Source organism: Curcuma longa, chromosome 15 (genome assembly GCF_044706935.1).
Source record: "Curcuma longa cultivar G26 ecotype Majalengka, Jawa Barat chromosome 15, ITB_CL_G26_1.1, whole genome shotgun sequence".
In the NCBI taxonomy this organism is placed as follows: domain Eukaryota; kingdom Viridiplantae; phylum Streptophyta; class Magnoliopsida; order Zingiberales; family Zingiberaceae; genus Curcuma; species Curcuma longa.
The window spans coordinates 5,614,330-5,638,382 of record NC_133875.1 but is presented as its reverse complement, the minus strand read 5'-3'; the positions used below and the strand labels follow the sequence as shown (position 1 = coordinate 5,638,382).

Below are 24,053 nucleotides of genomic sequence, written 5' to 3'. Positions count from 1 at the left end.
GAAAGGGATCCCTTCAATTCCGCATGGCAGCACCTTGTTCCAAATGCGTTTGATTAGCTCGACGCCTTCGTGGAGCTTCTTAAGCCCTCTGTCGACCTCGCCTCGCTGCTTCCTGGTAGGGCGGATGGCTTATGCAGAATCGCAACGTTGAGGCGTTTAAAGGGCGAGAGCCGACTTCGTGGTTTCATCGTGCTATTTAGAGACCGAGGCCGCGAGGTAGACGACGCTTGCTATGACCAAGATAATGGACACGTGGCACCAATGTTTCGGACCAAATAAAAATGTTTTTTAATGGCTTAATTTATTCAAAGTAAATCAATTTAAATTTGTATTTAGTTTTACTTTTACAAATACATTTAATTTTTTTTAAATATAAAATTATTTAATTTATATTTAAAAATACTGGATTTTTAAATGGCCATAGATTTTCTCTAAATAATCTTTATCTTTCTAAGTTTGATCTATTATCAAAATACTCTCGTCCTAATAAATTTTAATTTCAATCTTTGAACCATAAATTGAATCAAACTTATCAAATATTCAAGCAATGCAAACAATCATGCAGACCCTGAAATCAGAATATCATAAAACATATAACAAATTGGTGGACTAGGACGAATTCTGTAGGCAAATATTCAAGCTTAAGCAAACAAAATTGTCATCTAAAAAGAGACAAATAAGTAAATGGCAATCTTGTTCGATACTGAATATAAAGCTAGAGTTCTCCAGATGGGCTCGAGTACCATGAGATGATTATTACCTCATCGCTTCTTTGAGACACCAACAGTTTTCCCCCTCCTGCCAGTGGTCTTTGTGTGCTGGCCGCGGACACGAAGACCCCAGTAGTGTCTGAGTCCACGGTGGTTTCTGCAGCGGCAAAGATAGATGATGCTTTAAACAGAAAGCATTTGACATAATGGAAGATCATTAACTGATAGACCATGGCAAAACTCATGTCTTACACAAATTAGAATGCTCGCCCAATTCAAACCAGAGTTCAATATCTTCTTACAAAGCAAATAGTTCGTTGTTTTGCCTGAGAATTGTAAAGAAATGCATGCCTTGCTAGGAGGCCATATATACTACAGGCAAATGGAAAATCAACAAGCCTTTGGCTCTTATTACCACTGACATTCATGAATTTCAAGGAACAATGGACATCAAATTATATGAATCATTGGTGCTCACTTTGATTGTATTGAAATTACGTTAAAAACTTAATATCACAGAAATGTGCACTGTTGAATTAGTAGGAGTATCTAATTTACTGGTAGATATGTAGCAAAGAATGGGTAGTCTGAACCTAATGATATGAGAACTATAGAGCAAACACAAACTTATGATAAATCAAATATGCTTCGCTGTAAGCAATGTGCATTACAAAAAGAAAATATATGAAAAGTGGGAAAAAACACAAGCCATAGCTAAGTGTTATAATAAGCTAACCTTATCTTCTTCAGCCTCTCAAGGTCATCCCTCAGCTTCATGTCCAAGGCATTTGAAACAACTTGAGAGTACCTTCCATCCTTGTAATCTTTCTTTCTGTTCAAAAACCAATCAGGGATCTTGAATTGGCGTGGATTCGCAACAACTGTCATAAGGTTCTCAAGTTCAGCAGCAGAGAGCTCGCCAGCTCTACAGAGAAGTAAAACTTATTAATGTAGACAATTCAACTCATATCATACCAGGAGCAGCTTAATCAAATAGGAAAAAAGATTTAAATGATCCTAATGTATGGCGATAATTAAATTCGAAACTCAGTGATGGAATGATGCAAAAGTAATAATTCTTCAGATAGTGACGCCGAAAATAAGAACTATTAGATACTGCTGCTGTGACCAAAAGCAAACTCGCAAAGGTGTCAGCCTAAGCTTAAAAAGCACAAAAGACTACACGAACGAGAACAAAAAAATCGACCTTTTGTTCATGTCGACGTCGGCCTTCTTGCATACGATGTTGGCGAAGCGGCGTCCGATACCTTTGATCGAGGTAAGGGCGAACATGATCTTCTGCTTTCCATCGACGTTGGTGTTCAAAACACGAAGAATATGCTGGAAATCCTCGTTCGCCACCAGAGACTGCAGACAACCAAATCTTTATCGATTACTAGGAAGAAAACACATCCGATTCGTGATTTCTTACCATGGCGTCAGTTAAGAGTTCGCTCTCCGAACTTCCTTCTGTCTGCTGTCCGAGCGGCGGCAAACTGATCCAGAAAACCCTAGCAACATTATATATATAGTGCCGATGGTCCGGGGCACGTGGACGCCCAGATCAGCCCAATTACTTTTATTTTTTTTTTAATGAAATAAAATAATTATAACAATTTTGAAAAATGAAGAGCTTAATGCTGCTAAATATTATTCTAAAAATTGGAAATTATACAATAAATTAGAATAATAATATTGTTATCCTTTAATTATAAACCTTTAATTATAAATATTTATTTATATTTATATTTATATTTTTGTAAATCTGACTTATTTTCGGCCGGATGAAAAAAGTCTTAGTTTAAACACTATTTTAACTATTAATTAAATAACAATACGAAAACACTAGTAGTAGCGCCGCTGTTTTATCTTTTTGTCAAGTTTCATTAGCACCACTTTTTAACTAACAACTTTTTGTCAGGCATTAGTTTTATCAGTTGGGTAAAAATTAAAGTCTCCCTAATTCAATCAAATTTATTATATATAAAAATAATTATATTTTAACTTATTAAAATTATTTTAAATTTATCGAAAAGGTTTTTATTATTATTGATATTTAAAAATAAAGTATGAGGCGTCTAGTCCCCCAGGAACAAAAGAAACCGTTGGATTTCTTCTTCTTTTAAAATCAATGGGCTGTGTCGATTTAATCGGACGGATATCCAACACGATGATCCAAATTTCCCTTTCCCATGCTCTGTTCGTCTTCCGCGACGTCGACTGCACATTTCGCAACGCCCGCCCACCAACTTCTCCTGCCCAATCCATGAATCCCAAACAATTCAGTCCTAAAAGCTCAACTTTACCCTCCTCGGATGATCTTCAGATCCATCCACCCACCATGGATGTCCAACACCTGCCGCTTCCAGGCCTCTCCGCCGCAGGGCGCCTCTGCCACTGTGCCTGCCCCTTCTGCTGCCGCCCCACGTCCCCTTCCTGGCGCCGCTCCATGAAGCGCCGCCACGAACTCGATTCTTCCAACAACGGCGGCGGAGAGGTCGCCCCCCGCGTGGAGGTCGAGAAGGAGGCGGATGCCCTGCGCGAGGTCGTGGCGAGCCAGCAGGAGACGATCCAGGAACTGTGTGCTGAGCTGGACGAGGAGAGGAACGCGGCTGCCTCGGCCGCCAGTGAGGCCATGTCCATGATCCTCCGCCTCCAGCGGGAGAAGGCGGAGGCCCAGATGGACGCGCGGCAGTTCAAGCTGTTCGCCGAGGAGAAGATGGAGCACGACCTGCAGGAGCTACTCGATCTCAAGGAACTTATATTGAAGCGCGAAGAAGGCATCCAAGGCCTCGCCTTGCAGCTCCAGGCTTGCCGAGACCTTCTCATCAGCCACGGCATTGATCCTGACGACGTCCACGACACAGCACTCTCCGGTGCCGACCCCAACGACGATCTTGGTGTATCTCAATTCGAGGAGATACACACAGTTGAATACCCTCCTTTGAAGTGCAACCTGCCCAATGACGTTGAAAGCCAAAGGGATCCTTTTGATGATCTCGAAAAGTTCGCTTTTGGGGAGATGCCTCATGCCGACGAGGACCTTGACAGTTTGGAGACGCGTATTTATGAACTAGAGACCTCGCCGGGAGCCATGCTGGAGAAAGGCGTCGTTAAGGAGGGACCAGGATCCGGACCCGGACCGTCTGACCATTACAGATCATCGTCGCCCGATAGCTATGATTCGATTCCCAATGTGGAACTGCAAGAGCCCTTGGAGGGAGAGGAGTTTCCTGCCTCGATAGACAGACCATCTCGCGATTACAGGGCGTACACAGTCGACGCAGTGCATGAGATTGCGACAGTTTGTTCCTCCGACTCCGAGGATTGTGTAGGCACACAAAGGGAGAAGTGCAAGAGAAGGGGGACGGATGGAGGAATGGAAGGTGGGACTCTAGTTATCTGGAATCTGTACACGAGACTGCAGGCACTGGAGGCTGACAGAGAATCAATGAGGCAAACCATTATTTCAATGAGAACAGAGAAGGCACAGCTGGTGTTGCTCAGAGAGTTAGCACAGCAGCTGCATAAGGATCTCTCGCCTGAGAGTGAGAGGAGGATTGCTAAGAAAAACTCTTCGTCCGCAAGTTTCTCAGTTGTCGCTGTGCTTAAGGTATCCCTTTTTATTGATCAATCAGCTTATCCAATGCAATATTGGAGCTAATTAGTCTTTTTTCTTTCTCAGTGGCTAATGGCGTCTCTTCTTTGGAGAAAGAAACCATCAAGAACCAAGTATGTGAATGGCTTTCCTTTCAATTCTTCGTTGCCTAAATTCTCATGATAGTTTTAAAATATTAAAATTTGTCCCACTAGGTACACGTTTGGTTCGTCAAATGCCAATGTTGGCTTGTCGTTGCTTCTGGAGAATTCACCCCGAATTAGTAACTGGAGATTCGATCGTCACATGAACACCAGGGTGAATTAAAACATTCTGTTCTGTACCACTTTTTTTTTTATCAAAGTGGATCATATGATTATGATTACTCCTCGTGTTCATTGAGTTCTGCATTTAGGCTCTGAGTATATATCGCCATGGAGAAGATGGAGGAGATGAAAAGGAAAGGAGAGGAGAGGAGAGGAGAGGAGAGAAAATTTCTTAGCTTTGTTCCACTTGCAATTATTTTCTGTATTTATCATTAGATTGTTGCTCATATTGTCTGGCCTAGTTGAACATTAAACATGTTTTTCTGCTCGTAATCCTAACAATAACAGGAAACATGTTCAGCAATCAGCTTTAGCAGCAGCAAGAGAAGAACGAACGAGCATCAGAATCGGAAAAAGAGAGTAGCAGATTGTCTTTCAAGGACTTCAACAACTCCATGAACTTTCCATGATTTCATCAACTATTATAGTCGATGTAACTTCTGAATTCAACACAAAATATATCTTCTAATGCATGAAATAAAAGCTATTTTAGAACGACCGCAGCTTATTCATTGCAAGAAATACAAGAACTTATCAGTAACTCTTGAACATGTTAAAGATGCCAACCAAGAACCAAAGTTCTCAGTTGCATTAAAGGTGAGATGAGTTTGGGCAGAAGAGGATGTAGAGGCAGCCAGATTTCCCGAGATCAACAGATCCAAGAATTAGAAGTGGGCTAAGCTTTGCACAGATGGTCGGGGGGCACAGCCTTTGCAGTAGAAGTGGACTAAGCTTTGAGTGTGGAAGAGGTGGACTAAATACCAAAATAATATGAACAAAAAACACACATCAACCTTCCTTGATGTTAAATTATAGACTATAAAATACTTGTCAACACAATTTCAACCATTTGGCAGTGTAGAGTTTTCTCAAGGAGGAAACTTTGCCTTAAGGTTACGTTTGATACGACGTAATGTAATCACGCTTGTAATGTAATCAAGTTTGTAATGTAATGTAATGTAATCTTGATTACATTACTATGTTTGGTTGAAGGAATGCATATAATTTTTGATTACAAAAATGATTACATTACAGTGTTTGGTAAAAGAATAAGGAATCTAATTTTTATTATTATAAAATATCAATAATACCCTCCTAATTTTTAAAATAAAATAAAAATAAATGTAATAATAAAGATTATTTTTATTATCTTTAAAATAAATTATTTTATTAATAATTATTAATTATTAATTATTAATTTTATTATTAATAAAATTAATAATTTTTATTAATAAAATTAATAATTATTTAATAATTTTATTAATTATAAAAATAAAAATTATTAAAATATTTATTAATTACTAATTAAAATTAATTAATAATTTTTAATAATTAATAATTTATTATTAACTATTAATTTTTAAAATTAATTATTAATAATTAATTAATTATTTTTATTTTTAAAATAAATAATTAGTTTAAATAATAATTAATTAAAATTATAAAATAAAAATTATTATAATAATTAATAAATATTTTATTAATTAATAATAATAATAAATAATTTTTATTTAAATGATTAATAATTATTATTAATAATTTTATTATTTTAATTATTATTTTAATTATAGTTATTAATACTTATTTTAATAATTAATAATTATTATTTTATTATTAATAATAATTATTAATAATTTTATTATTTTATTAATTATAATTATTAATACTAATTTTAATAATTAATAATTATTATTTTATTAATTATTTTAATTAATTTTATTAATAATTAATTATTAATTACAATTATAACATAAAAATTATTAAAATAATTAATAAATATTTTATTAATTAATAATAATAATAATTAATTTTTATTTAAATTATTAATAATTATTATTAATAATTATTATTAATAATTTTATTATTTTAATTATTTTATTAATTATAATTATTAATACTTATTTTAATAATTAATAATAATTATTTTATTAATACTTTTATTAATTATTTTAATTAAGTTTATTAATAATTAATTATTAATTATAATTAATAAATTATTGATTTTATAAAATTATTAATTTTATTAATAAAGTGGAAGGGTATATTTGGTACGATAAAAATAGAATCTGTAATATAATCGGATTACATACTATTTCCTTTGTAATCCAGATTACTTATCTTGGCTCCTCTTTTGTAATCCAATTACATTACATTATATCTTTAAAATGTTACCAAACAAAGTAAATCATCTTGTAATGTAATTCTGATTACATTACAAGCCTGATTACCTCTTACCAAACATGCCCTAAGTACGTGGACTGCTAAAGCTGCCCCCACGGGCTTGCTCGCATGGTTAGCGCAGGGCAGTTGCTATCATGAGGCTTTGGGTTCGATTCCTGCGTGAATTAAAAGCCCTCCCTTGCGCTAGCCATGATGAGAAAAAGGTCAAAATGATCGTCCGTGATTTACTCCCTCTGGACACTTGTGGGGCCGGGACCAGGGGGCCGCTAAGGTGGCGGTTCCACCTTTTGCTATCATCGTGGACTGCTAAAGCTGATTGCTGAACATCTGGGCCTCGTGGCGTGGGGCGGCCGAGGCAGCCTCTCTGGCGCTTCATGGAGCGGCGCCAGGAAGGGGACGTGGGGCGGCAGCAGAAGGGGCAGGCACAGGGGCAGAGGCGCCCTGCGGCGGAGAGGCCTGGAAGCGGCAGGTGTTGGACATCCACGGTGGGTGCATGCATTAAGATCATCCTAGGAGATTTTTCAAAATTGTTATAATTATTTTATTTCATTTAAAAAAATAAAAGTAATTGGGCTGATCTGGGCGTCCACGTGCCCGGACTATCGGCACTATATATAAAATGTTGCTAGGGTTTTCTGGATCAGTTTGCCGCCGCTCGGACAGCAGACAGAAGGAAGGTCGGAGAGCGAACTCTTAACTGACGCCATGGTAAGAAATCACGAATCGGATGTGTTTTCTTCCTAGTAATTGATAAAGATTTGGTTGCCTGCAGTCTCTGGTGGCGAACGAGGATTTCCAGCATATTCTTCGTGTTTTGAACACCAACGTCGATGGAAAGCAGAAGATCATGTTCGCCCTTACCTCGATCAAAGGTATCGGGCGCCGCTTCGCCAACATCGTATGCAAGAAGGCCGACGTCGACATGAACAAAAGGTCGATTTTTTTGTTCTCGGTCGTCTAGTCTTTTGTGCTTTTTAGGCTTAGGCTGACACCTTTGCGAGTTTGGTTTTGGTCACAGCAGCAGTATCTAATAGTTCTTATTTTCGGCGTCACTATCTGAAGAATTATTACTTTTGCATCATTCCATCACTAAGCTTCGAATTTAATTGTCGCCATACTTTAGGATCATTTAAATCTTTTTTCCTATTTGATTAAGCTGCTCCTGGTATGATATGAGTTGAATTGTCTACATTAATAAGTTTTACTTCTCTGTAGGGCTGGCGAGCTCTCTGCTGCTGAACTTGAGAACCTTATGACAGTTGTTGCGAATCCACGCCAATTCAAGATCCCTGATTGGTTTTTGAACAGAAAGAAAGATTACAAGGATGGAAGGTACTCTCAAGTTGTTTCAAATGCCTTGGACATGAAGCTGAGGGATGACCTTGAGAGGCTGAAGAAGATAAGGTTAGCTTATTATAACACTTAGCTATGGCTTGTGTTTTTTCCCCACTTTTCATATATTTTCTTTTTGTAATGCACATTGCTTACAGCAAAGCATATTTGATTTATCATAAGTTTGTGTTTGCTCTATAGTTCTCATATCATTAGGTTCAGACTACCCATTCTTTGCTACATTGAACTTTGATTTTGGGTTTTCTATTTTTTTTTTTTGTTTTTCCACCTTGTGAATTCAAATTAGAATGTGTAATTTTTGGTCTGGTAGAATGATCTGAAGTTGTTACTTATCAACTTCCAATTTTGTGCATGCTATCTACCAGTAAATTAGATACTCCTACAAATTCAACAGTGCACATTTCTGTGATATTAAGTTTTTGACGTAATTTCAATACAATCAAAGTGAGCACCAATGATTCTTATAATTTGATGTCCATTGTTCCTTGAAATTCATGAATGTCAGTGGTAATAAGAGCCAAAGGCTTGTTGATTTTCCATTTGCCTGTAGTATATATGGCCTCCTAGCAAGGCATGCATTTCTTTACAATTCTCAGGCAAAACAACGAACTATTTGCTTTGTAAGAAGATATTGAACTCTGGTTTGAATTGGGTGAGCATTCTAATCTGTGTAAGACATGAGTTTTGCCATGGTCTATCAGTTAATGACCTTCCATTATGTCAAATGCTTTCTGTTTAAAGCATCATCTATCTTTGCCGCTGCAGAAACCACCGTGGACTCAGACACTACTGGGGTCTTCGTGTCCGAGGCCAGCACACAAAGACCACTGGCCGGAGGGGGAAAACTGTTGGTGTCTCAAAGAAGCGATGAGGTATTAATCATCTCATGGTACTCGAGCCCATCTGGAGAACTCTAGCTTTATATTCAGTATTGATCAAGATTGCCATTTACTTATTTGGCTCTTTTTAGATGACAATTTTGTTTGCTTGAGCTTCAATATTTGCCTACAGAATTCGTCCTAGTCCACCAATATGTTATATGTTTTATGATATTCTGATTTCAGGGTCTGCATGATTGTTTGCATTGCTTGAATATTTGATAAGTTTGATTCAATTTATGGTTCAAAGATTAAAATTAAAATTTATTAGGACGAGAGTATTTTGATAATAGATCAAACTTAGAAAGATAAAGATTATTTAGAGAAAATCTATGGCCATTTAAAAAGCAATAAGGTAATTTTTGTTAAAAAATAATAATAAGTTTGACTATTTAACTGATAAAACATATATCTATTATTTTTGCAAACATGATTCCTTAAAGTCCAGTATTTTTAAATATAAATTAAGTAATTTTATAGTTTTTAAAAAATTAAATGTATTTGTAAAAGTAAAACTAAATACAAATTTAAATTGATTTACTTAAATAAATTAAGCCATTAAAAACATTTCATTTGGTCCAAAACATTGTTGCCACTTGTCCATTATCTTTATTAATCGTGACAAAGTAGGGTTCCTACCATTCTTTTCACCATTGGCCAGAAAGTTTCAAATGAGACAAGGCTGATAATCCCCTGTTTATCATGTTCCGAACTATATTGCGAGATGATTGCCCTAATGCCAAAAAAAAAAAAAAATGAATGGGCATGTGTCCCAGTGGCCGTGTTTCCTTCAGTGGACTGGCACAAACTGGAGAAGAACTACAAAAAGGATCAGATTTTGCTGTTTGCTCGATCCATGAGCACAAAGAAAGCAGGAGAATTTGCTGTTTGCTTGATGCTCGAGCACAAAGAAGGCAGAAAGAACAGGTTTGCTCCTCTCTGCTGAAGAGGCGAACTGAAGGGAGCAAACTGGGAGTACCACTCTCATCTTGAGCTTCTAAGTAACTAATTGTACCTCAATTCCATGATAAACTACCATGAAGTTTAGAAACTTACCTCAGGTAAGTTTTGACATGTAAAACATTTTCAAACTTTAGATTATATATTTGATATTGAGACGCTCAATTAAGGTTAACCCTGAGAAGATTGAGGTGAGGATGTTCTTTTTAAGTTAGTGTTGTTGAGTTCATTACTATTACTTAGAGATAGATTTCAAAAAACAATAGCAACTTCGCTAGTCAGACACTATTTCCACTAGGGAAGATGCATGGGCACAGACTACAACTTTGTAGGCTGAGCTAGCTACCCACCAAAACCCATTGTGTGAAATGCAATATATCCATTAAATAATACGATGTGACTGGTGATGTTTGTTTTCCACAACCAATGCATGTGAAATCACGTTCTGTTCCCTTCCTCATTCACCATTCTCTTAAATTTAGTCCTTGAAAAAAAGAAAACCCAAGCCTCAACTTTTACTGTCAAATACAAGTAGAACAATCGATTTCATAAAATGAATCAGTTTAGCATCCAAGTTAGTCAGTTCCTTTCCATCTCGAGGCACATCTGATGCGTGCATGCACGTCCTTTTAACTCTAAACACCAGAAAGGACAACGATCTCAATCTCATGCAAAGCCGGAATCCATGTGAATTATATTAGAAGATAAGGTACAGTAGAGGCTTGGATGCTTTTGAAACATGGTCAAAAGAGACATGCCTCCCTCTGTCCTCCTCTGCAACACCACCACCATCAATGTCGCAGCTGAAAAGCTTCTTTGGTTGCGTACGTACGTACGTCCAGCAAAAGGAAAGGAAGAGTACAATTCACAACGTCCATGGATTAAACACCTGAAGCTGCTGTTATGATCACGACCAGGGCCAAGCGGGCAATGAGTGTCGCAGGGTTCGACTTGGATCTCAAGGTGTTGGAAATCGACTTCATCGTCTCGTTATTTGTCTCTGGGCCGCTGTTGCTGTTGGAGCTGGCAGTGGTCAGACATGGCGGAGCTTGCGAGTAGAACGGGAGAGTGTTCTGGTGGCTGGGTGGGTTCATGCACAGCCCTTGGTTGTCCCTCACGTCCAGTCTCCCCCCGAGCCTGCTCACGAACTCCTCGGAGAAAGAAAGCTCCCCGCTGAGGAGGTTTTGACTGAGGTTGAGTTGATCGAGGTTGGGAATTGTCTCTAACGAAGAAGGAATTTTGCCACTGAGCCTGTTCCTGTCCAAGGACAGGGTTGTGAGGTTGCCGAGAGCATCAAGAAATGGCGGCACGGGGCCTGAAAGCCCACAGCCTGAGAGGTCGAGCACCATCAAGCTCTTAATTGCCCCCAGAAAACGAGGGATGGCTGTGCCGATCGGGTTGCTCTCCGCGAGGAAGTACTGGACTTGGCTTAAACCTGATAATTCATCCGGCAGCGGCCCTGCCAAGGAGTTGCGGCTCAAATCCAGCAAGACCAGCCTCTCCAACCGGCCTGTATCGGCTGGGATCCTCCCTGAGATGTTGTTGCAGCTCAGGTCAAGCTTCTGGAGCCACCGGAGCTGTCCGATCGAGGGAGGGATCTCGCCTTGCAGCCCGTTCCAGCTCAGGTCCAAGATGGTCAAGCTTGAAAGGCCTCCGATCTCCGCGGGGATGGAGCCGGCGAGATCGTTGTAGCTGAGGTCAAGTTGCTCTAATCTTGCAAGTGACCCGAGCTCCCTCGGGATGTCGCCATGGAGGCCATTCTGCGAGAGGCTGAGGACCCTGAGGCCGCGGAGGGAGCCAAGGGAGGGAGGGATGGTCCCGCCGAGGCCAGAGTTGGACTTGATCACCAGCTGCTCCAAGGACGAGGCGTTGGTGAAGAGGGAGGGAGGGAGGGGCACCGCGTCGTCGGCGAGGAAGCAGCCGAGCAAGGAGAGGCTCTTGAGGTAAGGCAGGCGGAGGAGCGCCGGCGAGAGGCGCGCGGATCGCTTGCACGGCGGCGAGGCAACATCTGGCCCGATGTGGAGCTTCGTGACATGGAGATATGGATCCTGCTGCTGCTGCTGCTGGGGCTCGAGCACCATCTCGCACTGGACTCCAAGCCATGGAGTGTCAGTGCACGGGTGGGGGTGGAGCTGAGCCCAGCTGGAGTCCTGCAGCAGAGCACCCACCACCTCGAACAACGCCAAGAGCTCACCGCTCTCCATTCCAGCTCCTCCTCCTCCTCCATCATCCATGGCGTGAACCATGACGAGCATGCAACAGCAACATGCGAGAAGCTTAGCGAGGCAAGAAGAAGCCATGGATTTGCAAGGAGGGAAAAGAGAGCTTCACAGGCCCTATTTAATGGCCTGGGACAGTTCAGAAACTAAAGCTGGTGGCAAGTCGCTGTTCCGCTAATCTGTCTGACTTCTTGTCTGAGGGGAGCCATGAGCTGCCTCGCTTACCAGCTCGAATCCATCCATCGCCATCATCGTATCATCATCAAGATCCCTTTCATTGCAACACGGCCTCAGATTACACGCAGGCAGAAAGCTTTCCAGCTCCTTTTCCTGAGCGTGCATCTCCGCTTGCCTTCCCAGAGCTACATGGCATGCAGTGGCTACGTGGGAGGTTGATTCCATGTCCAGAGATGGCGATCCTTCGTACGAAGCCGGAGACGAGGACGCTTTCTTTTTCTCTGTTTATTCGTCTTTGATCTGTGTTTTACATCTGATCGCTCGAGTCTTGTCAGTCTGGGAGTCAAGAGAGCAAGATCAAAACTCAGCAGGTGTCTCGTGGGCAACATTTATGTAGCCGTACGTGTACAACGATCGATATACCTTAGCAAAAATCTATTAATATTAATATTAAGAAAATTGATCTGTCGCGCAACTTATTCCTGCGCACCCGTGCGCGAATCAATCCCGACCGTCCATTTTCATGATGTACAGTATTTCTCCTCGGACTTTTGCCGCTTCTCCGCCGTTGTTCACCGTCGTCCGGCCATCTCCGGCCATCGGACTGGCGGCGATGGATGCGCAACTCGCCGACGCCGGGTCCGGTGGTTGTATTCCGGCCAAATCATTAGGGGCCGAATTTCGGCCGAAATCGGCCAACAGCTACTGTTGGCCGATTCCGGCCGAAATCGGCCGGAGACCAGCCGCGGTCGATGCGCCCGGTGCCGGCGCGTCGACCGTGGCCGGTCTCCGGCCGTGATTCGGTCGGAATCCGACCGATTTCCGTTGAAATCGGACAAGGGTCGTTCTGTTGCGTTTCTGGCCGGAATCCGGCCCCGGCCGGAGTGCCGGCGAGCTGGCTTTCCAATGCGTCCGGTCCGGCGGCCATCGGTGACCGGACGGCGGCGCGACGGCGGTGGGTCGGAGCTGTCGCGCAGGATGCGTCGTGCGGCAGATCAGGACTCTTAATATTAATAATAATATTATTATTAAACATCTTTTTCTATCTTTTTTTTTATTTTTCTTATTCTGACGCTGTTTTTTATAGTCAAAACTATCACAATATTTTAAAACAAATTATCTTAATTTTTTTCAATTTAATTAAAAATATTATTATATTAAAATACTCTTTAATAATTTAATTAAAATTATTTGATGGCATTAAAATTTAGAATTATTTTAATTAAATTCAAGATTTATTATAATTTTAATAAAACTTCGCGATGGAACAAACCCTCCGTTTGGTTCTCGGGCGTCAAGGTAGGAAAAGATCTGGGCGACCCTTTTCGATTGGTCGCTGCGGTCGCCTTGCCATCCACCGGCGGAAGCAGCACAGAAGCAGCGCCATCTCCATCGCCATCGCCATCGCCATCGCTATCGCCATGGTGCTTGCCGTCTCCTTTGCGTTTTCTGGCTAGCCCTTGTCGAGGATCTAGGGTTTTGTAATCCCGCCTCCTCATACTCCTTGGGACGCCCTTTCATCCATGTCTGCCGCTTGCCGTTCCCTCGCTCTACCTCCGTTGACTCCCCTGCCCTCGCCGTCTAGGGCTCGCACTTCCCTGAGAGCGGTTTCTTCTCTGCCTTCGACATTTGGGCGATCTTTGTCAGCTTGCAGAGGTCCCAGAAAGGTTGGTAGTTGAACACAATAGAGTTTTTTCCATGGGAAAATTTTGATTTTTCATCAGTAAAAGGGTTCGATTGTGGTGTTTTGTTTTCTGCAGGGATGGAAGATTGCTCGTGTATCGTGCTTTATGCACGAGGAGGAAGAGGAGGAGACATCATCCAGCAAGAGGGAATTTGATTTTGTGGAAGTTAAACAAGGCGGGGAAGTAGGAGAGACTAGGCTGGAAGAATCAGGGAAGGAGAAAGTAAGTTGGATTTTGCGAATTGGGAAGGTCGGTAACCTGTATTCAATTTTAGACGCTTGTGATTCTGTGACTATTTCATTGTGATGGACTTTTGTTTTCAGGTTGTGATGATTTACTTTGGAATGTTATATGTATTGTCAAGTTATTCTACTTTTAGGCACGCACAAATTTTGCATTTGGAAGCCACTGGATGCTAACATAAACGAATGAAAGAATCAAAAGGGAGTGTGGACTTTGTAAACATTTTATAATTACATAAGTTTGCATGCCTTTTGTAAAGATCTGGTGGATCTCGAAGAACTCTCTCTTCCTTAGTTGGTATAAGCTTGCAACATCTTCTCTACAGTTAGTTGTATAGTAGTGCACTTAATCCATGAGGCACATTTAGGGTCTCACTCTTGTCAAACCTTCTAGAAGAGGGGGTCGGATTTCTATGTTAAGAAAGCTACATTAAAGGTTGAACTTCTATGTAATGAAAGCAGCTGCAACCACAAAGGGTACAATTCTCTCTTAGTATCTATACATGATGTGTTCTAAGCTTGAGGAGATACCAAAAGTGGTTGTGGTACATGGGTTATATCACCTTGAGTTGGCTTTTGAGATACAATCAGGAGATGTAGCCTCCTCTTCACTAAGGTATCAAAAATATACGCAATTTGCTTGCCGATGTCAGGCCACCACATCATAGACATATATGGTCCTTATTTATATTTTACTTGAATTGATTTATATATGGTCTTTGATCATAAGAGCATAATTTAAATAGTACAGAGAACTTAACCAATATAAAATGTCTATAAAAAGCTAACATCTGTTTTATAATAAATTACCCAATGCAAATAAGACCTATACCTTTACATAAGAATAGATCATTTAGTGGCTACCCAAAAGCTTTAACACTGATTAGTGTATTTTTTGGGAAGGAAATAAACTAACTAAATCACATCAATGTTCTAATACTCATTGTTTGTTTACTGGAGGAGTTCAGGAAAGGAAATCTGGAAGATGAAAGATTGGGTAACAAGATTTATCAATTGCTGTCGAAAGTAAAAATATGATAACTTTAGCCTTTTAGTTCCTGATAGATGTTAGTTTTCTGAAACTCAACATTGTTTGAATTTGTGAGCCTATATAAGAGCAAAGCAAAATGCAGTCTGCATATATGTTATCTAGCCCATGAAATTTCTCATCTTGAGTGTCTGTCACTCCTATCTTCAGTAGGATGGGCACTCCTATGTTTATTTGATAGGCATTTATTTATTTAAAAAAAACTATTGTGTTTGTTTAAACAAAGCATATACAACATATTTATCTCATATCTAAGTTAAAATATCATGGAGTTGATAAGGTAATTCATAAACCTGAAAGAAAAACCTGCTTAGTATCTTAACAACATTGGCAAACTACTGTTCCCCTTTCTATTTGTATGTGATTCCTCTGTCTCGATAAAATTTTCAACATGATTTTTGTCTTTAATCAGATTAATTAGATTCCATGGCATTGGCAGTGCTTTTTCAGTGTACCAAAACGTCAGCATCTGTCTCTAGGTGAGTCCTTCCATTTAGGTTGAGCTATTTTAGGTGGTACAAACTGTCTTTAATTGCCAAAGCTTCATTTCATTATGTTCGTGTCTCTTGCCTGTCAGTATCCACAAAACAAGGCAGAAGTTAGCCTGGGAAAAATGATCTAATTTGAATATTTCTAGTCTATACCTTGCATAGAGCTCATTGGAGGATATGATCCTTGAAACTGACCTTAATAGCTAAGACAAATACAATTTGACAATGAAAATTAGAGGAACCATTGTGTGCTCATTGACAACACTGTTGACATTTTAATGCAACAGGCAATTTAGTGTAATCTTCAAACAGTGAAGTTACAAATTGCCCAATCTTGATCTTTCCCTGACAAAGAATTCAATAGAAGCATAAATCTCCATGAATTTGGCAAAAGAAGTCAAATAAGGAATTAAAACCTTTCTTGATAGCTTCTCTTTTCCAGAAAAAAGAGCATCTTAAAAATGAAAAGTAAAGAATTAGAGTTGCCATCATCTTCTTCACTTGGCTACATGATTATATATATATATATATATATATATATATGTAAAGGATGCTTGATCTTCACTCTAAATCGTTTTCCTCATCAATAATTTCCCTTTCATTTGTTGAAATGGACTTCATCATCTTGCAAAATAAACAAAACCTTAGCTTTTGCCACCTAGTATCTGTGGTTGAAATGGATTATGTACGAGGAAACTTCATTTTCTTAAGTAAATTTAAAGTAGAATGTTATATTTTCTTTGATTTTCCTTCACTTATCTTATTAGAATTGAAGTGTAAAAGTTAAAGAGAAACCAAAGAAAACTAGTACAAATGGATTAATTACCATGTGCATTACATTTACTGGTGATGTAGCCATGCATGATGAGATCAATACAGCAAACTTCAACAAAGTTGGAACACATGGCTTGTTGTTGGGATTGTTGTTGTAGTAGGTACTATGGGACCTCTATGAATATATAAATCACACTAAATACCTTCAAACTATTTGGGTTTCTTAAATTTCCATAATAAACAACCATCATGTGCTCGAATACAACGGATATTATATATTTAAGATGGTCTTTTATTTCATGTTGCAAGACCCAACTTTTGGGTATACCTTTTCTTTAACACTTGTTTTTCTACTGAAAAACTAGTTTTGCTATTTAGCTTTTCTGCCTTAGGATGAAAGCATTTGCTCATTGCTTGTTTATTTAGGCTGCATTATTTACCTAACATGATACTTTTCAGGTATTAGCTAGGATCTTCACTCTTAATGGCAATGGTTGGACAGTACCATGGACAGTGGAAACAATTGTCCAAGTTAGTAATTTTTCTAGCAGTCTGTTGCCTTCACCTTTTTATTTTTAACTGAATATTTTAAGATGATATAATTTTGGCAGTAGTTTTATTTGGGCTCTTTTGTCAATTTGAGATGGACCAGCCTCTTTGTGTTTTGCTAATTTGAGTTTAATTTGCTACCAGCGGAGATAGGTCTTTCTCAAGTTCTTTTCTACCAAAAAAAGAGTTGTTTAGTCTTTCATGCATCTCCTTTAACTTTACCTGGTTTAAAAATCTGTTTTGATTGTTGATATGGGAGTAACTCTGTTCAATGTTTTGTGGAATCTCAGTACTTCAGTTTCTTGAGTTGCATATCCATAGACATTTGCCTGTCTTGGAGTTGTACTTATGCAAGGTCTTTGAAATTCATCTGAAATTGTGCTTTATCACTAATCTTATTAGAGTGGGTTTTTGCTTGTGCATCTTGTTGTTCTCGTAATTAACTCACGTATAACCTTACAACTATCTGCATCACAATGCCCATCAATAACATTTTGTAATTCATTTCATTTTCTTGTTTATTTGTAGCAGAACTGACCAATCATCTCTCCATAATTTTGCAAATTATTTCACTTACCAAACTTTGCAATTAATCATCTTTCATATGACTATTAAAGAACACTATAATATGGATGATCCATCAAAGTATGAAATTAAAATCCGTGTCATTGCCAACCAGATTACTTGATTTTTTGAATAAAAGAACTGATGTATTGATCATATAACATATTTATCTCTAGAGTATAGTTAGGGATTCATTTATTTCATTCACCACCTTGTCGTTTTAAAGGAGAAATCTCAACATGTCCTCATTTATCAGTCTTTTTTTTACGTGGAAAGTTAATGGATGAAACCCATCAAAGCCGGTCCCAAGCCAGGCTGAAAAGGGCCAGGGTTGTGCGTTAGGTTGCCAGTCAGTGTGGACTTTCCATGAGAAATATTCAATGAATGGATCCATCAAACTATTGTACTAATGCTAGGATATTCCCCGTAAAGAACGCATTGCAGGGTCCGACTGTAACGTCTAGGCAAGGACTGCTTCATCTCCATGAGAACTTGAGTGTCGTGTTAAATATGCAAGAGTTTTCATATCATAGGTTGGGTAAGAACAAATATTATAAAAAATTTAATTCTCTAAGATTTGGAACATGGAATTTAAGAATACTCACTAGTAAAATAATGGAAGTAGTAGATACAATGATTAGAAAAAGAATTAATATTTTGTATGTACAAGAGACAAAATAGATAGGAGAGAAGACAAAGATGATAGAGAATTCAAGTTTTAAGTTATTGTATACATGAATTAGTAAAAAAAGAAATGGAATAGATATTTTTATCGATAAATCGTTAAAAGATGAAGTAATAGGAATAATTAGAAAGAGGATAACTCTTATGATAGTGGTGACGAAAGAAACTATTAATGTAATTAGCATATATGCACCTCAAGTAGGATTAGATGAGCACATCAAATTTATATTTTCAGACGACCTAGATGAGGTATTACAAAATATTCTGCTAATCGAAATGATTTTAATAGAATGAGATCTAAATGGACATGTATGAATGAAAAATGAGAAATATGATAGGGTGCATGAGAGTTATAAATTTGGAACAAGAAATGAAGAAGGGAAAACTATATGGAATTTTGCGATAGCATATGACCTTATACTAATTAATACATTTTTTTTAAAGACAAGAGTGGGAATAATAAATCGCAAATTGATTTTCTTATAGTCAGGAAGAAGGATAGAAAGATTGTAAAGATTGTAAGATCATCTCTAGAGAAAACTTAACGATTCAATATAGGTTAGTAGTGTTGGATATACACCTCAAGTATAGTATCACTAGAAGGAAAATATGCACGACTCTTAAAATAAATGGTGGAAGTTAAAGGATGAGAAACAAAATATATTTAAGGAGAGGATAGAAGTACAAGTATTAGGAGAAATATACGGTGGCTTGAATATGATATGGGATAAAATGGTATCATAGTTGAAAATAATAGTCAAAAGTGTACTTGGTGAGTCAAAGAGACGTGTATCACCAAGTAAAGAATCTTGGTGATGGAATGAGAAAGTACAAGAAAAAGTGAAAGAAAACGAGAGTCTATAAAGTATTATATATGTGTGAGAACGAGGAAAACATAAAAAAAATATACAATAGCTAAGAAAGAGATCAAGAAAGCAGTGAATGAAATTAAGAATGAAACTTTTGAACATTTATATCAAAAATTAGATATAAAAGAAGAGAAAAGAGACATTTACAGAATAGCTAAAGCGAGAGACAGCAAGATAAGAGATCTTATTCAAATAAGATGTATTAAAGATGAATCCAATATGGTATTAGTAAATGATAAAGAAATAAAAGAGCGATGGAAGAGATATTTTTATCAACTTTTTAATGAAAGTTTAGATGACCAACTTAACTTAAGTAATTTAAACATGTCAAATGAGTATAGAAATTTAAATTTTTATTATAGAACTCAAACTTTAAAAGAGATGATATTCCAATAGAGGTATGGAAATGTCTAGGGAAATAAGTTATTGAATAACTTGCAAAGTTATTCAACCTGATATTAAAAACAAAAAAAGTCCAATTAGTGAAGGGTAAGTACTCTAATTCCTTTATATAAGAATAAAGAAGATATACAAAATTGTGCAAACTATATGGGTATTAAATTAATGAGTCATACCATGAAATTTTGAGATAATAGAAAAAAGACTAAGAAAGGAGACCACGGTGATCGAAAATTAATTTGGATTTATATCTGAAACGTCGACAATAAAAGCTATACATCTCACACAACCAATTGAAAAGTATCAGAAATAAAACAAGACTTACATATGATATTCGTTGATCTAGAAAAAACTTATGATAGAGTCCCAGGGAAATTATATGGAGAATTCTAGAAAAGAGAGGTGTTAGTATAACGTATATTGAACTAATTAATTATATGTATAAGAATGTAATGACAAAAATAAAGACTCTAAAGATACAGTTACATCAAGGATCAACTCTAAGTTTCTATCGTTTTATTATGGATAACTTCACTGGTCACTTTTAAGATATGGTATTACAGTGCATGTTATTTGCAGATGATATTGTTTTGGTGGATAAGACACCTAAAGGAGTAAATACTAAATTTGAATTTTGGCGGAAAATGATAGAAATGAAAGATTTTAGGCTTAGTAGAGTAAAGATAGAAGATATGGAATTTAAATTTAGTAATATTATGCGTAATGAGACAATTGTTAAAATAGGAAATGATGAATTATCTATAGCTAAGAGTTTTAAGTATTTAGGATCATTTATATAAAAGAATGGAGGAACTGAGAGAGATGTCTTACATCAAATACAAATAGGATGGTTGAAATAGAGGAGAGCGTTAGTTGTTCTTTGTGATCGTAAAGTACCTCTAAAACTTAAAGAAAAGTTTAGAAACTGATGGTTAAACCTGCTATAGTATATGGAGCTGAATGTTGGACTATGATTCGAGCACATGAGCAGTAGATGAAAGTTGCAGATATGAGAATGTTAAGGTGGATATGCAGACATATAAGAATGGACAAGATAAGAAATGAAAATATTAGAGAGAAAGTTGGGGTTGCACCTATTGAGGAAAAACTCAAAGAGACACGTTTAAGATGGTATGGACATGTACGTAGACGACTAATTGATGCTCCAGTTAGACGATATGAAACTATGATAAATGTGCGCATCAAATGAGAAAGAGGATGATAAAAAAAGACTTGATTAGTAATAATAAAATAAGATAAAATTTATTTAAATATAAATAATGATGTAGTAGAGGATAGTGGGGTCTACCTAATAGGATAATATTTAGTTATTATTGTTGTTGTGGAAAGTTAATGGATAACGTCTGATCATTGTTTATCTTATTCTCTATCTTTTATTTGCCTGTTCTTGATGGTTATAGTGCTGTAACATGTAAAGATGCAAAAGCAGTTTGTTCTGATTGCTAATACCATGGTTCATTCAACTATATGGTTAAAACAGTTACTTTGTGTTCCAAGTTCATGCTCAATTATTTCATCCAGTCTTTTCAAAATAAAGTAAAATGATGAATTTTCAGGTAATGCTTCTTTGGATCGCATCGTTCTGGTTTGTGGGATCCTGGATAATTCCATTCTTGGCTCATGCGGCTGGTTTCAGCAAGGAGTCTTTGACACACCGAGGCCAGGCTTTGTACAGCCTCCTTACGGATGTTGCCGAAGGTCTTGCTGGGATTGCAATCCTGCATCGATGTCTTTCCAGATTCCAACCCCTTCCATCAGGATGGTTCCAATTCAATATCAAAGGTAAAAGCTGGCATTTAGATGTGGGTTTAGGATGCCTACTCTTTCCGGTGGTCAATCTTCTATCCCAGATCAACATAAGCATGGTGCCGGCTCTTCCTGCCCCTCCTGTTGGAGTTTCTAGCGTGGAGCAGTCGATCCTGGCTCGCGATCCCGTGGCCATGGCTATTTATGCCGTTGTGGTCTCTGTGTGCGCCCCCGTGTGGGAGGAGATTGTGTTCCGCGGCTTTCTTCTTCCTTCACTCACCAGGTACATGCCATTATGGGGATCAATTCTGGTGAGTGCAGTTGCTTTTGCACTTGCACATTTCAATGCTCAGAGACTGCTTCCCTTGGTGTTCCTTGGAGTGGTAATGGGAGTGGTGTTTGCAAGATCGAAAAATTTGCTGCCTCCAATTCTCTTGCATAGCCTATGGAATGGTTTTGTCTTCTTGGATCTTATGAAATGACGACTTTTTGTTTTTGTAATATTAATGACAATTGTGGTTTATTTCATATTTATTTGCCTAGTTCTTATGATTAGTAATGAAATGAGAAGGCATCTTTTTAAGGATCAACAATGATTTCCTTCTACTTCTGAGGCAATGATGTAGCGGTTAAAGTCCTCCGATAGATCTCTGAAATCTCGAATTCGAGATTCAATTGTGGCGTATGAGAAAATTAATGATTTCCTTCTATGAAGCATCGAGTTATCCATGAAAAATCATGGATTATTGTGCTGATTGCTGAAGAATACTCAAGTGGCATAGAGTCAGAATCAAATATAGGCATTGAAAATTTGAACAAAATTCAAAAAGAATAATAAAGAAGTATTTTATATATATAATTATATTTTTGAAATATATAATTATTTTTATGTTGTCTTACATAATTTTTCATTTACTTAAATGATACAATACACATACTATAAAATTAACTTCATGAAATTAATCTACCAAAAAATGAAATCTACTATCCATCTGCCTTATAATTATCTATAAAGAGATAAATTGAAAAATTATGATGAAAAAGAATATTATCTTAACTTCGTTGAAATTTAATTCTTATCTAGTTCAATAAATCTGTCCCATCATAACTAACTCAATTATGTCTCGAAAGCCATACACTATAAAATTAACATACCATAATACAATTGCCACCTTAATTAATTGCACCAAGCTTATCCATTCAATCATGATTGCAGACGTTCTCGTACAGAACAACAGTAAAAACACTGTAACAAGTGCAGCTAAAAACGGCAAAAGGTGCACCTCCTTACAATCTACAGATGATCAGTAACAGTCCAAGGAATCTTACATCCAGATTAACAAAATTTGAAAATAAAGTTTCAAATTGAACATACTTGTTTCAGTCAAAAGATAGGGAATAACCACGCTACAAACATCAAAATTCTCCAGGTGACTTGATTTGCTTAGATGTTCCTGTATCCACACACAAGCAATAGTATGAGAGTGCTTATCATACATGACAAGGTTTACCCCTCGAACCGTACAAGCATGAAATCATCGGAAGCATAAATCAAGCTTCTGAAGCACGATAATAATAAAAATAGAGACAGCATTTAGTAGCAGAGTTGCGGCTGAAGAAAACAACCCACTGCAGGAACGGATACGAAGTCGCCATGCTAACTTGATGTTGGTTCCTGCATTACCCATCCAAATGCATGTTAGGTCATAGAGGCTGAATCTGTGAGGCAAAATAAAGAGGAACCTGAAGCATACTAACATTCACAAACTTTTATTCAGTTGTCACAGAAACATGATTCTTGTATTAGTCATGGCTCATGTATACATGTTTGAAAATGTGGGTTTAATTCCTGCAAGTCAGTTACAAGTATCTAATGTACTCTGCTGAATTTTCTTCAATTGCCTGAAATTACAAGTTTAAAATGTTGTGGTTGAAATTGTAAGAAGATGAATCACACTGGAAGAGGTAAGGTAAGAGACCCTGTGCCCGTAACTATTTGGGATTGATATGTGAGTCGTATTCTTCAATTAAATTTTATCTAAAGACATAACACTTTCGAAACCCTTGCAGGAGTTTTGGACCCCAAATATTTGGGTTTGAATATGTGAATCAATATATCACTATTGCTCATACAATATATTATTAACAGTTCGTATCCATTTTTTGTTTATAGTTTATTTGATGTTTTTCTTGGCTTTCAGAACAGAATGTTGAACGCAAGCATATATAATGCAGGGCTGAAGACGAGAAATAACACAATAACTTGAAAAATACATGCAACAAAAGTGATAGAATTCGCATTTAACAAAAAATTCTTCTACATCAGTCAAATCTTAGTAGAGCTGAACATGAAATCAACTAGGATGGGATACTAATTCTTCAATTCAAATTCTCACCGAACATAAATGTGATTTAAATAGTCTAGATGATAGTTGTAAGAAAAAAAATGATCTGCTATCATTTCTAATACAATTTGGAAGAACTTGTTTGTTGAACTATGGTTCCTAATCTTACCTATAAAGTATATTCCAGCTGCTCCAGCAAACTTGGCCTCTGCAATATCCCATCCAATGTACCTT

General features: G+C 37.6%; 5 protein-coding genes across 6 annotated transcripts; 3 read left to right on the top strand and 2 right to left on the bottom strand.

Annotated features, from left to right (window-relative positions):
* Positions 1–550: 550 nt before the first annotated feature.
* On the bottom strand, positions 551–2,241 carry LOC141846334 (small ribosomal subunit protein uS13z/uS13y/uS13x). The gene is made up of 4 exons (XM_074734351.1): positions 2,143–2,241; positions 1,918–2,078; positions 1,447–1,635; positions 551–867 (listed from the first exon to the last, which is right to left on the bottom strand). Exons 1-4 carry the CDS (start codon positions 2,143–2,145, stop codon positions 762–764), a joined length of 459 nt encoding a protein of 152 aa, XP_074590452.1. The 5' UTR covers positions 2,146–2,241; the 3' UTR covers positions 551–761.
* Positions 2,242–3,051: 810 nt separating this feature from the next.
* LOC141845911 (myosin-binding protein 7-like) lies at positions 3,052–4,810 on the top strand. Its single transcript, XM_074733912.1, has 4 exons — positions 3,052–4,323; positions 4,396–4,442; positions 4,524–4,626; positions 4,724–4,810. Exons 1-4 carry the CDS (start codon positions 3,052–3,054, stop codon positions 4,808–4,810), a joined length of 1,509 nt encoding a protein of 502 aa, XP_074590013.1.
* Positions 4,811–7,418: 2,608 nt separating this feature from the next.
* On the top strand, positions 7,419–9,252 carry LOC141846319 (small ribosomal subunit protein uS13z/uS13y/uS13x). Its single transcript, XM_074734336.1, has 4 exons — positions 7,419–7,523; positions 7,588–7,748; positions 8,031–8,219; positions 8,934–9,252. Exons 1-4 carry the CDS (start codon positions 7,521–7,523, stop codon positions 9,037–9,039), a joined length of 459 nt encoding a protein of 152 aa, XP_074590437.1. The 5' UTR covers positions 7,419–7,520; the 3' UTR covers positions 9,040–9,252.
* A 1,425-nt stretch (positions 9,253–10,677) lies between these two features.
* Positions 10,678–12,306, bottom strand: LOC141845746 (uncharacterized). The gene has a single exon (XM_074733741.1). It carries the CDS (start codon positions 12,304–12,306, stop codon positions 10,888–10,890), a length of 1,419 nt encoding a protein of 472 aa, XP_074589842.1. The 3' UTR covers positions 10,678–10,887.
* A 1,404-nt stretch (positions 12,307–13,710) lies between these two features.
* Positions 13,711–21,997, top strand: LOC141846814 (uncharacterized). Of its 2 annotated transcripts, none has more exons than XM_074734876.1 (4): positions 13,711–14,069; positions 14,163–14,309; positions 17,102–17,173; positions 21,285–21,997. In XM_074734876.1, the coding sequence occupies exons 1-4, from the start codon at positions 13,926–13,928 to the stop codon at positions 21,954–21,956; spliced, it is 1,035 nt and encodes a 344-aa protein (XP_074590977.1). In that variant the 5' UTR covers positions 13,711–13,925; the 3' UTR covers positions 21,957–21,997. The 2 variants fall into 2 exon arrangements, with proteins under 2 accessions (XP_074590977.1, XP_074590976.1); XM_074734875.1 differs by having other exon boundaries at positions 14,163–14,336.
* The last annotated feature ends 2,056 nt before the right edge of the window (positions 21,998–24,053 follow it).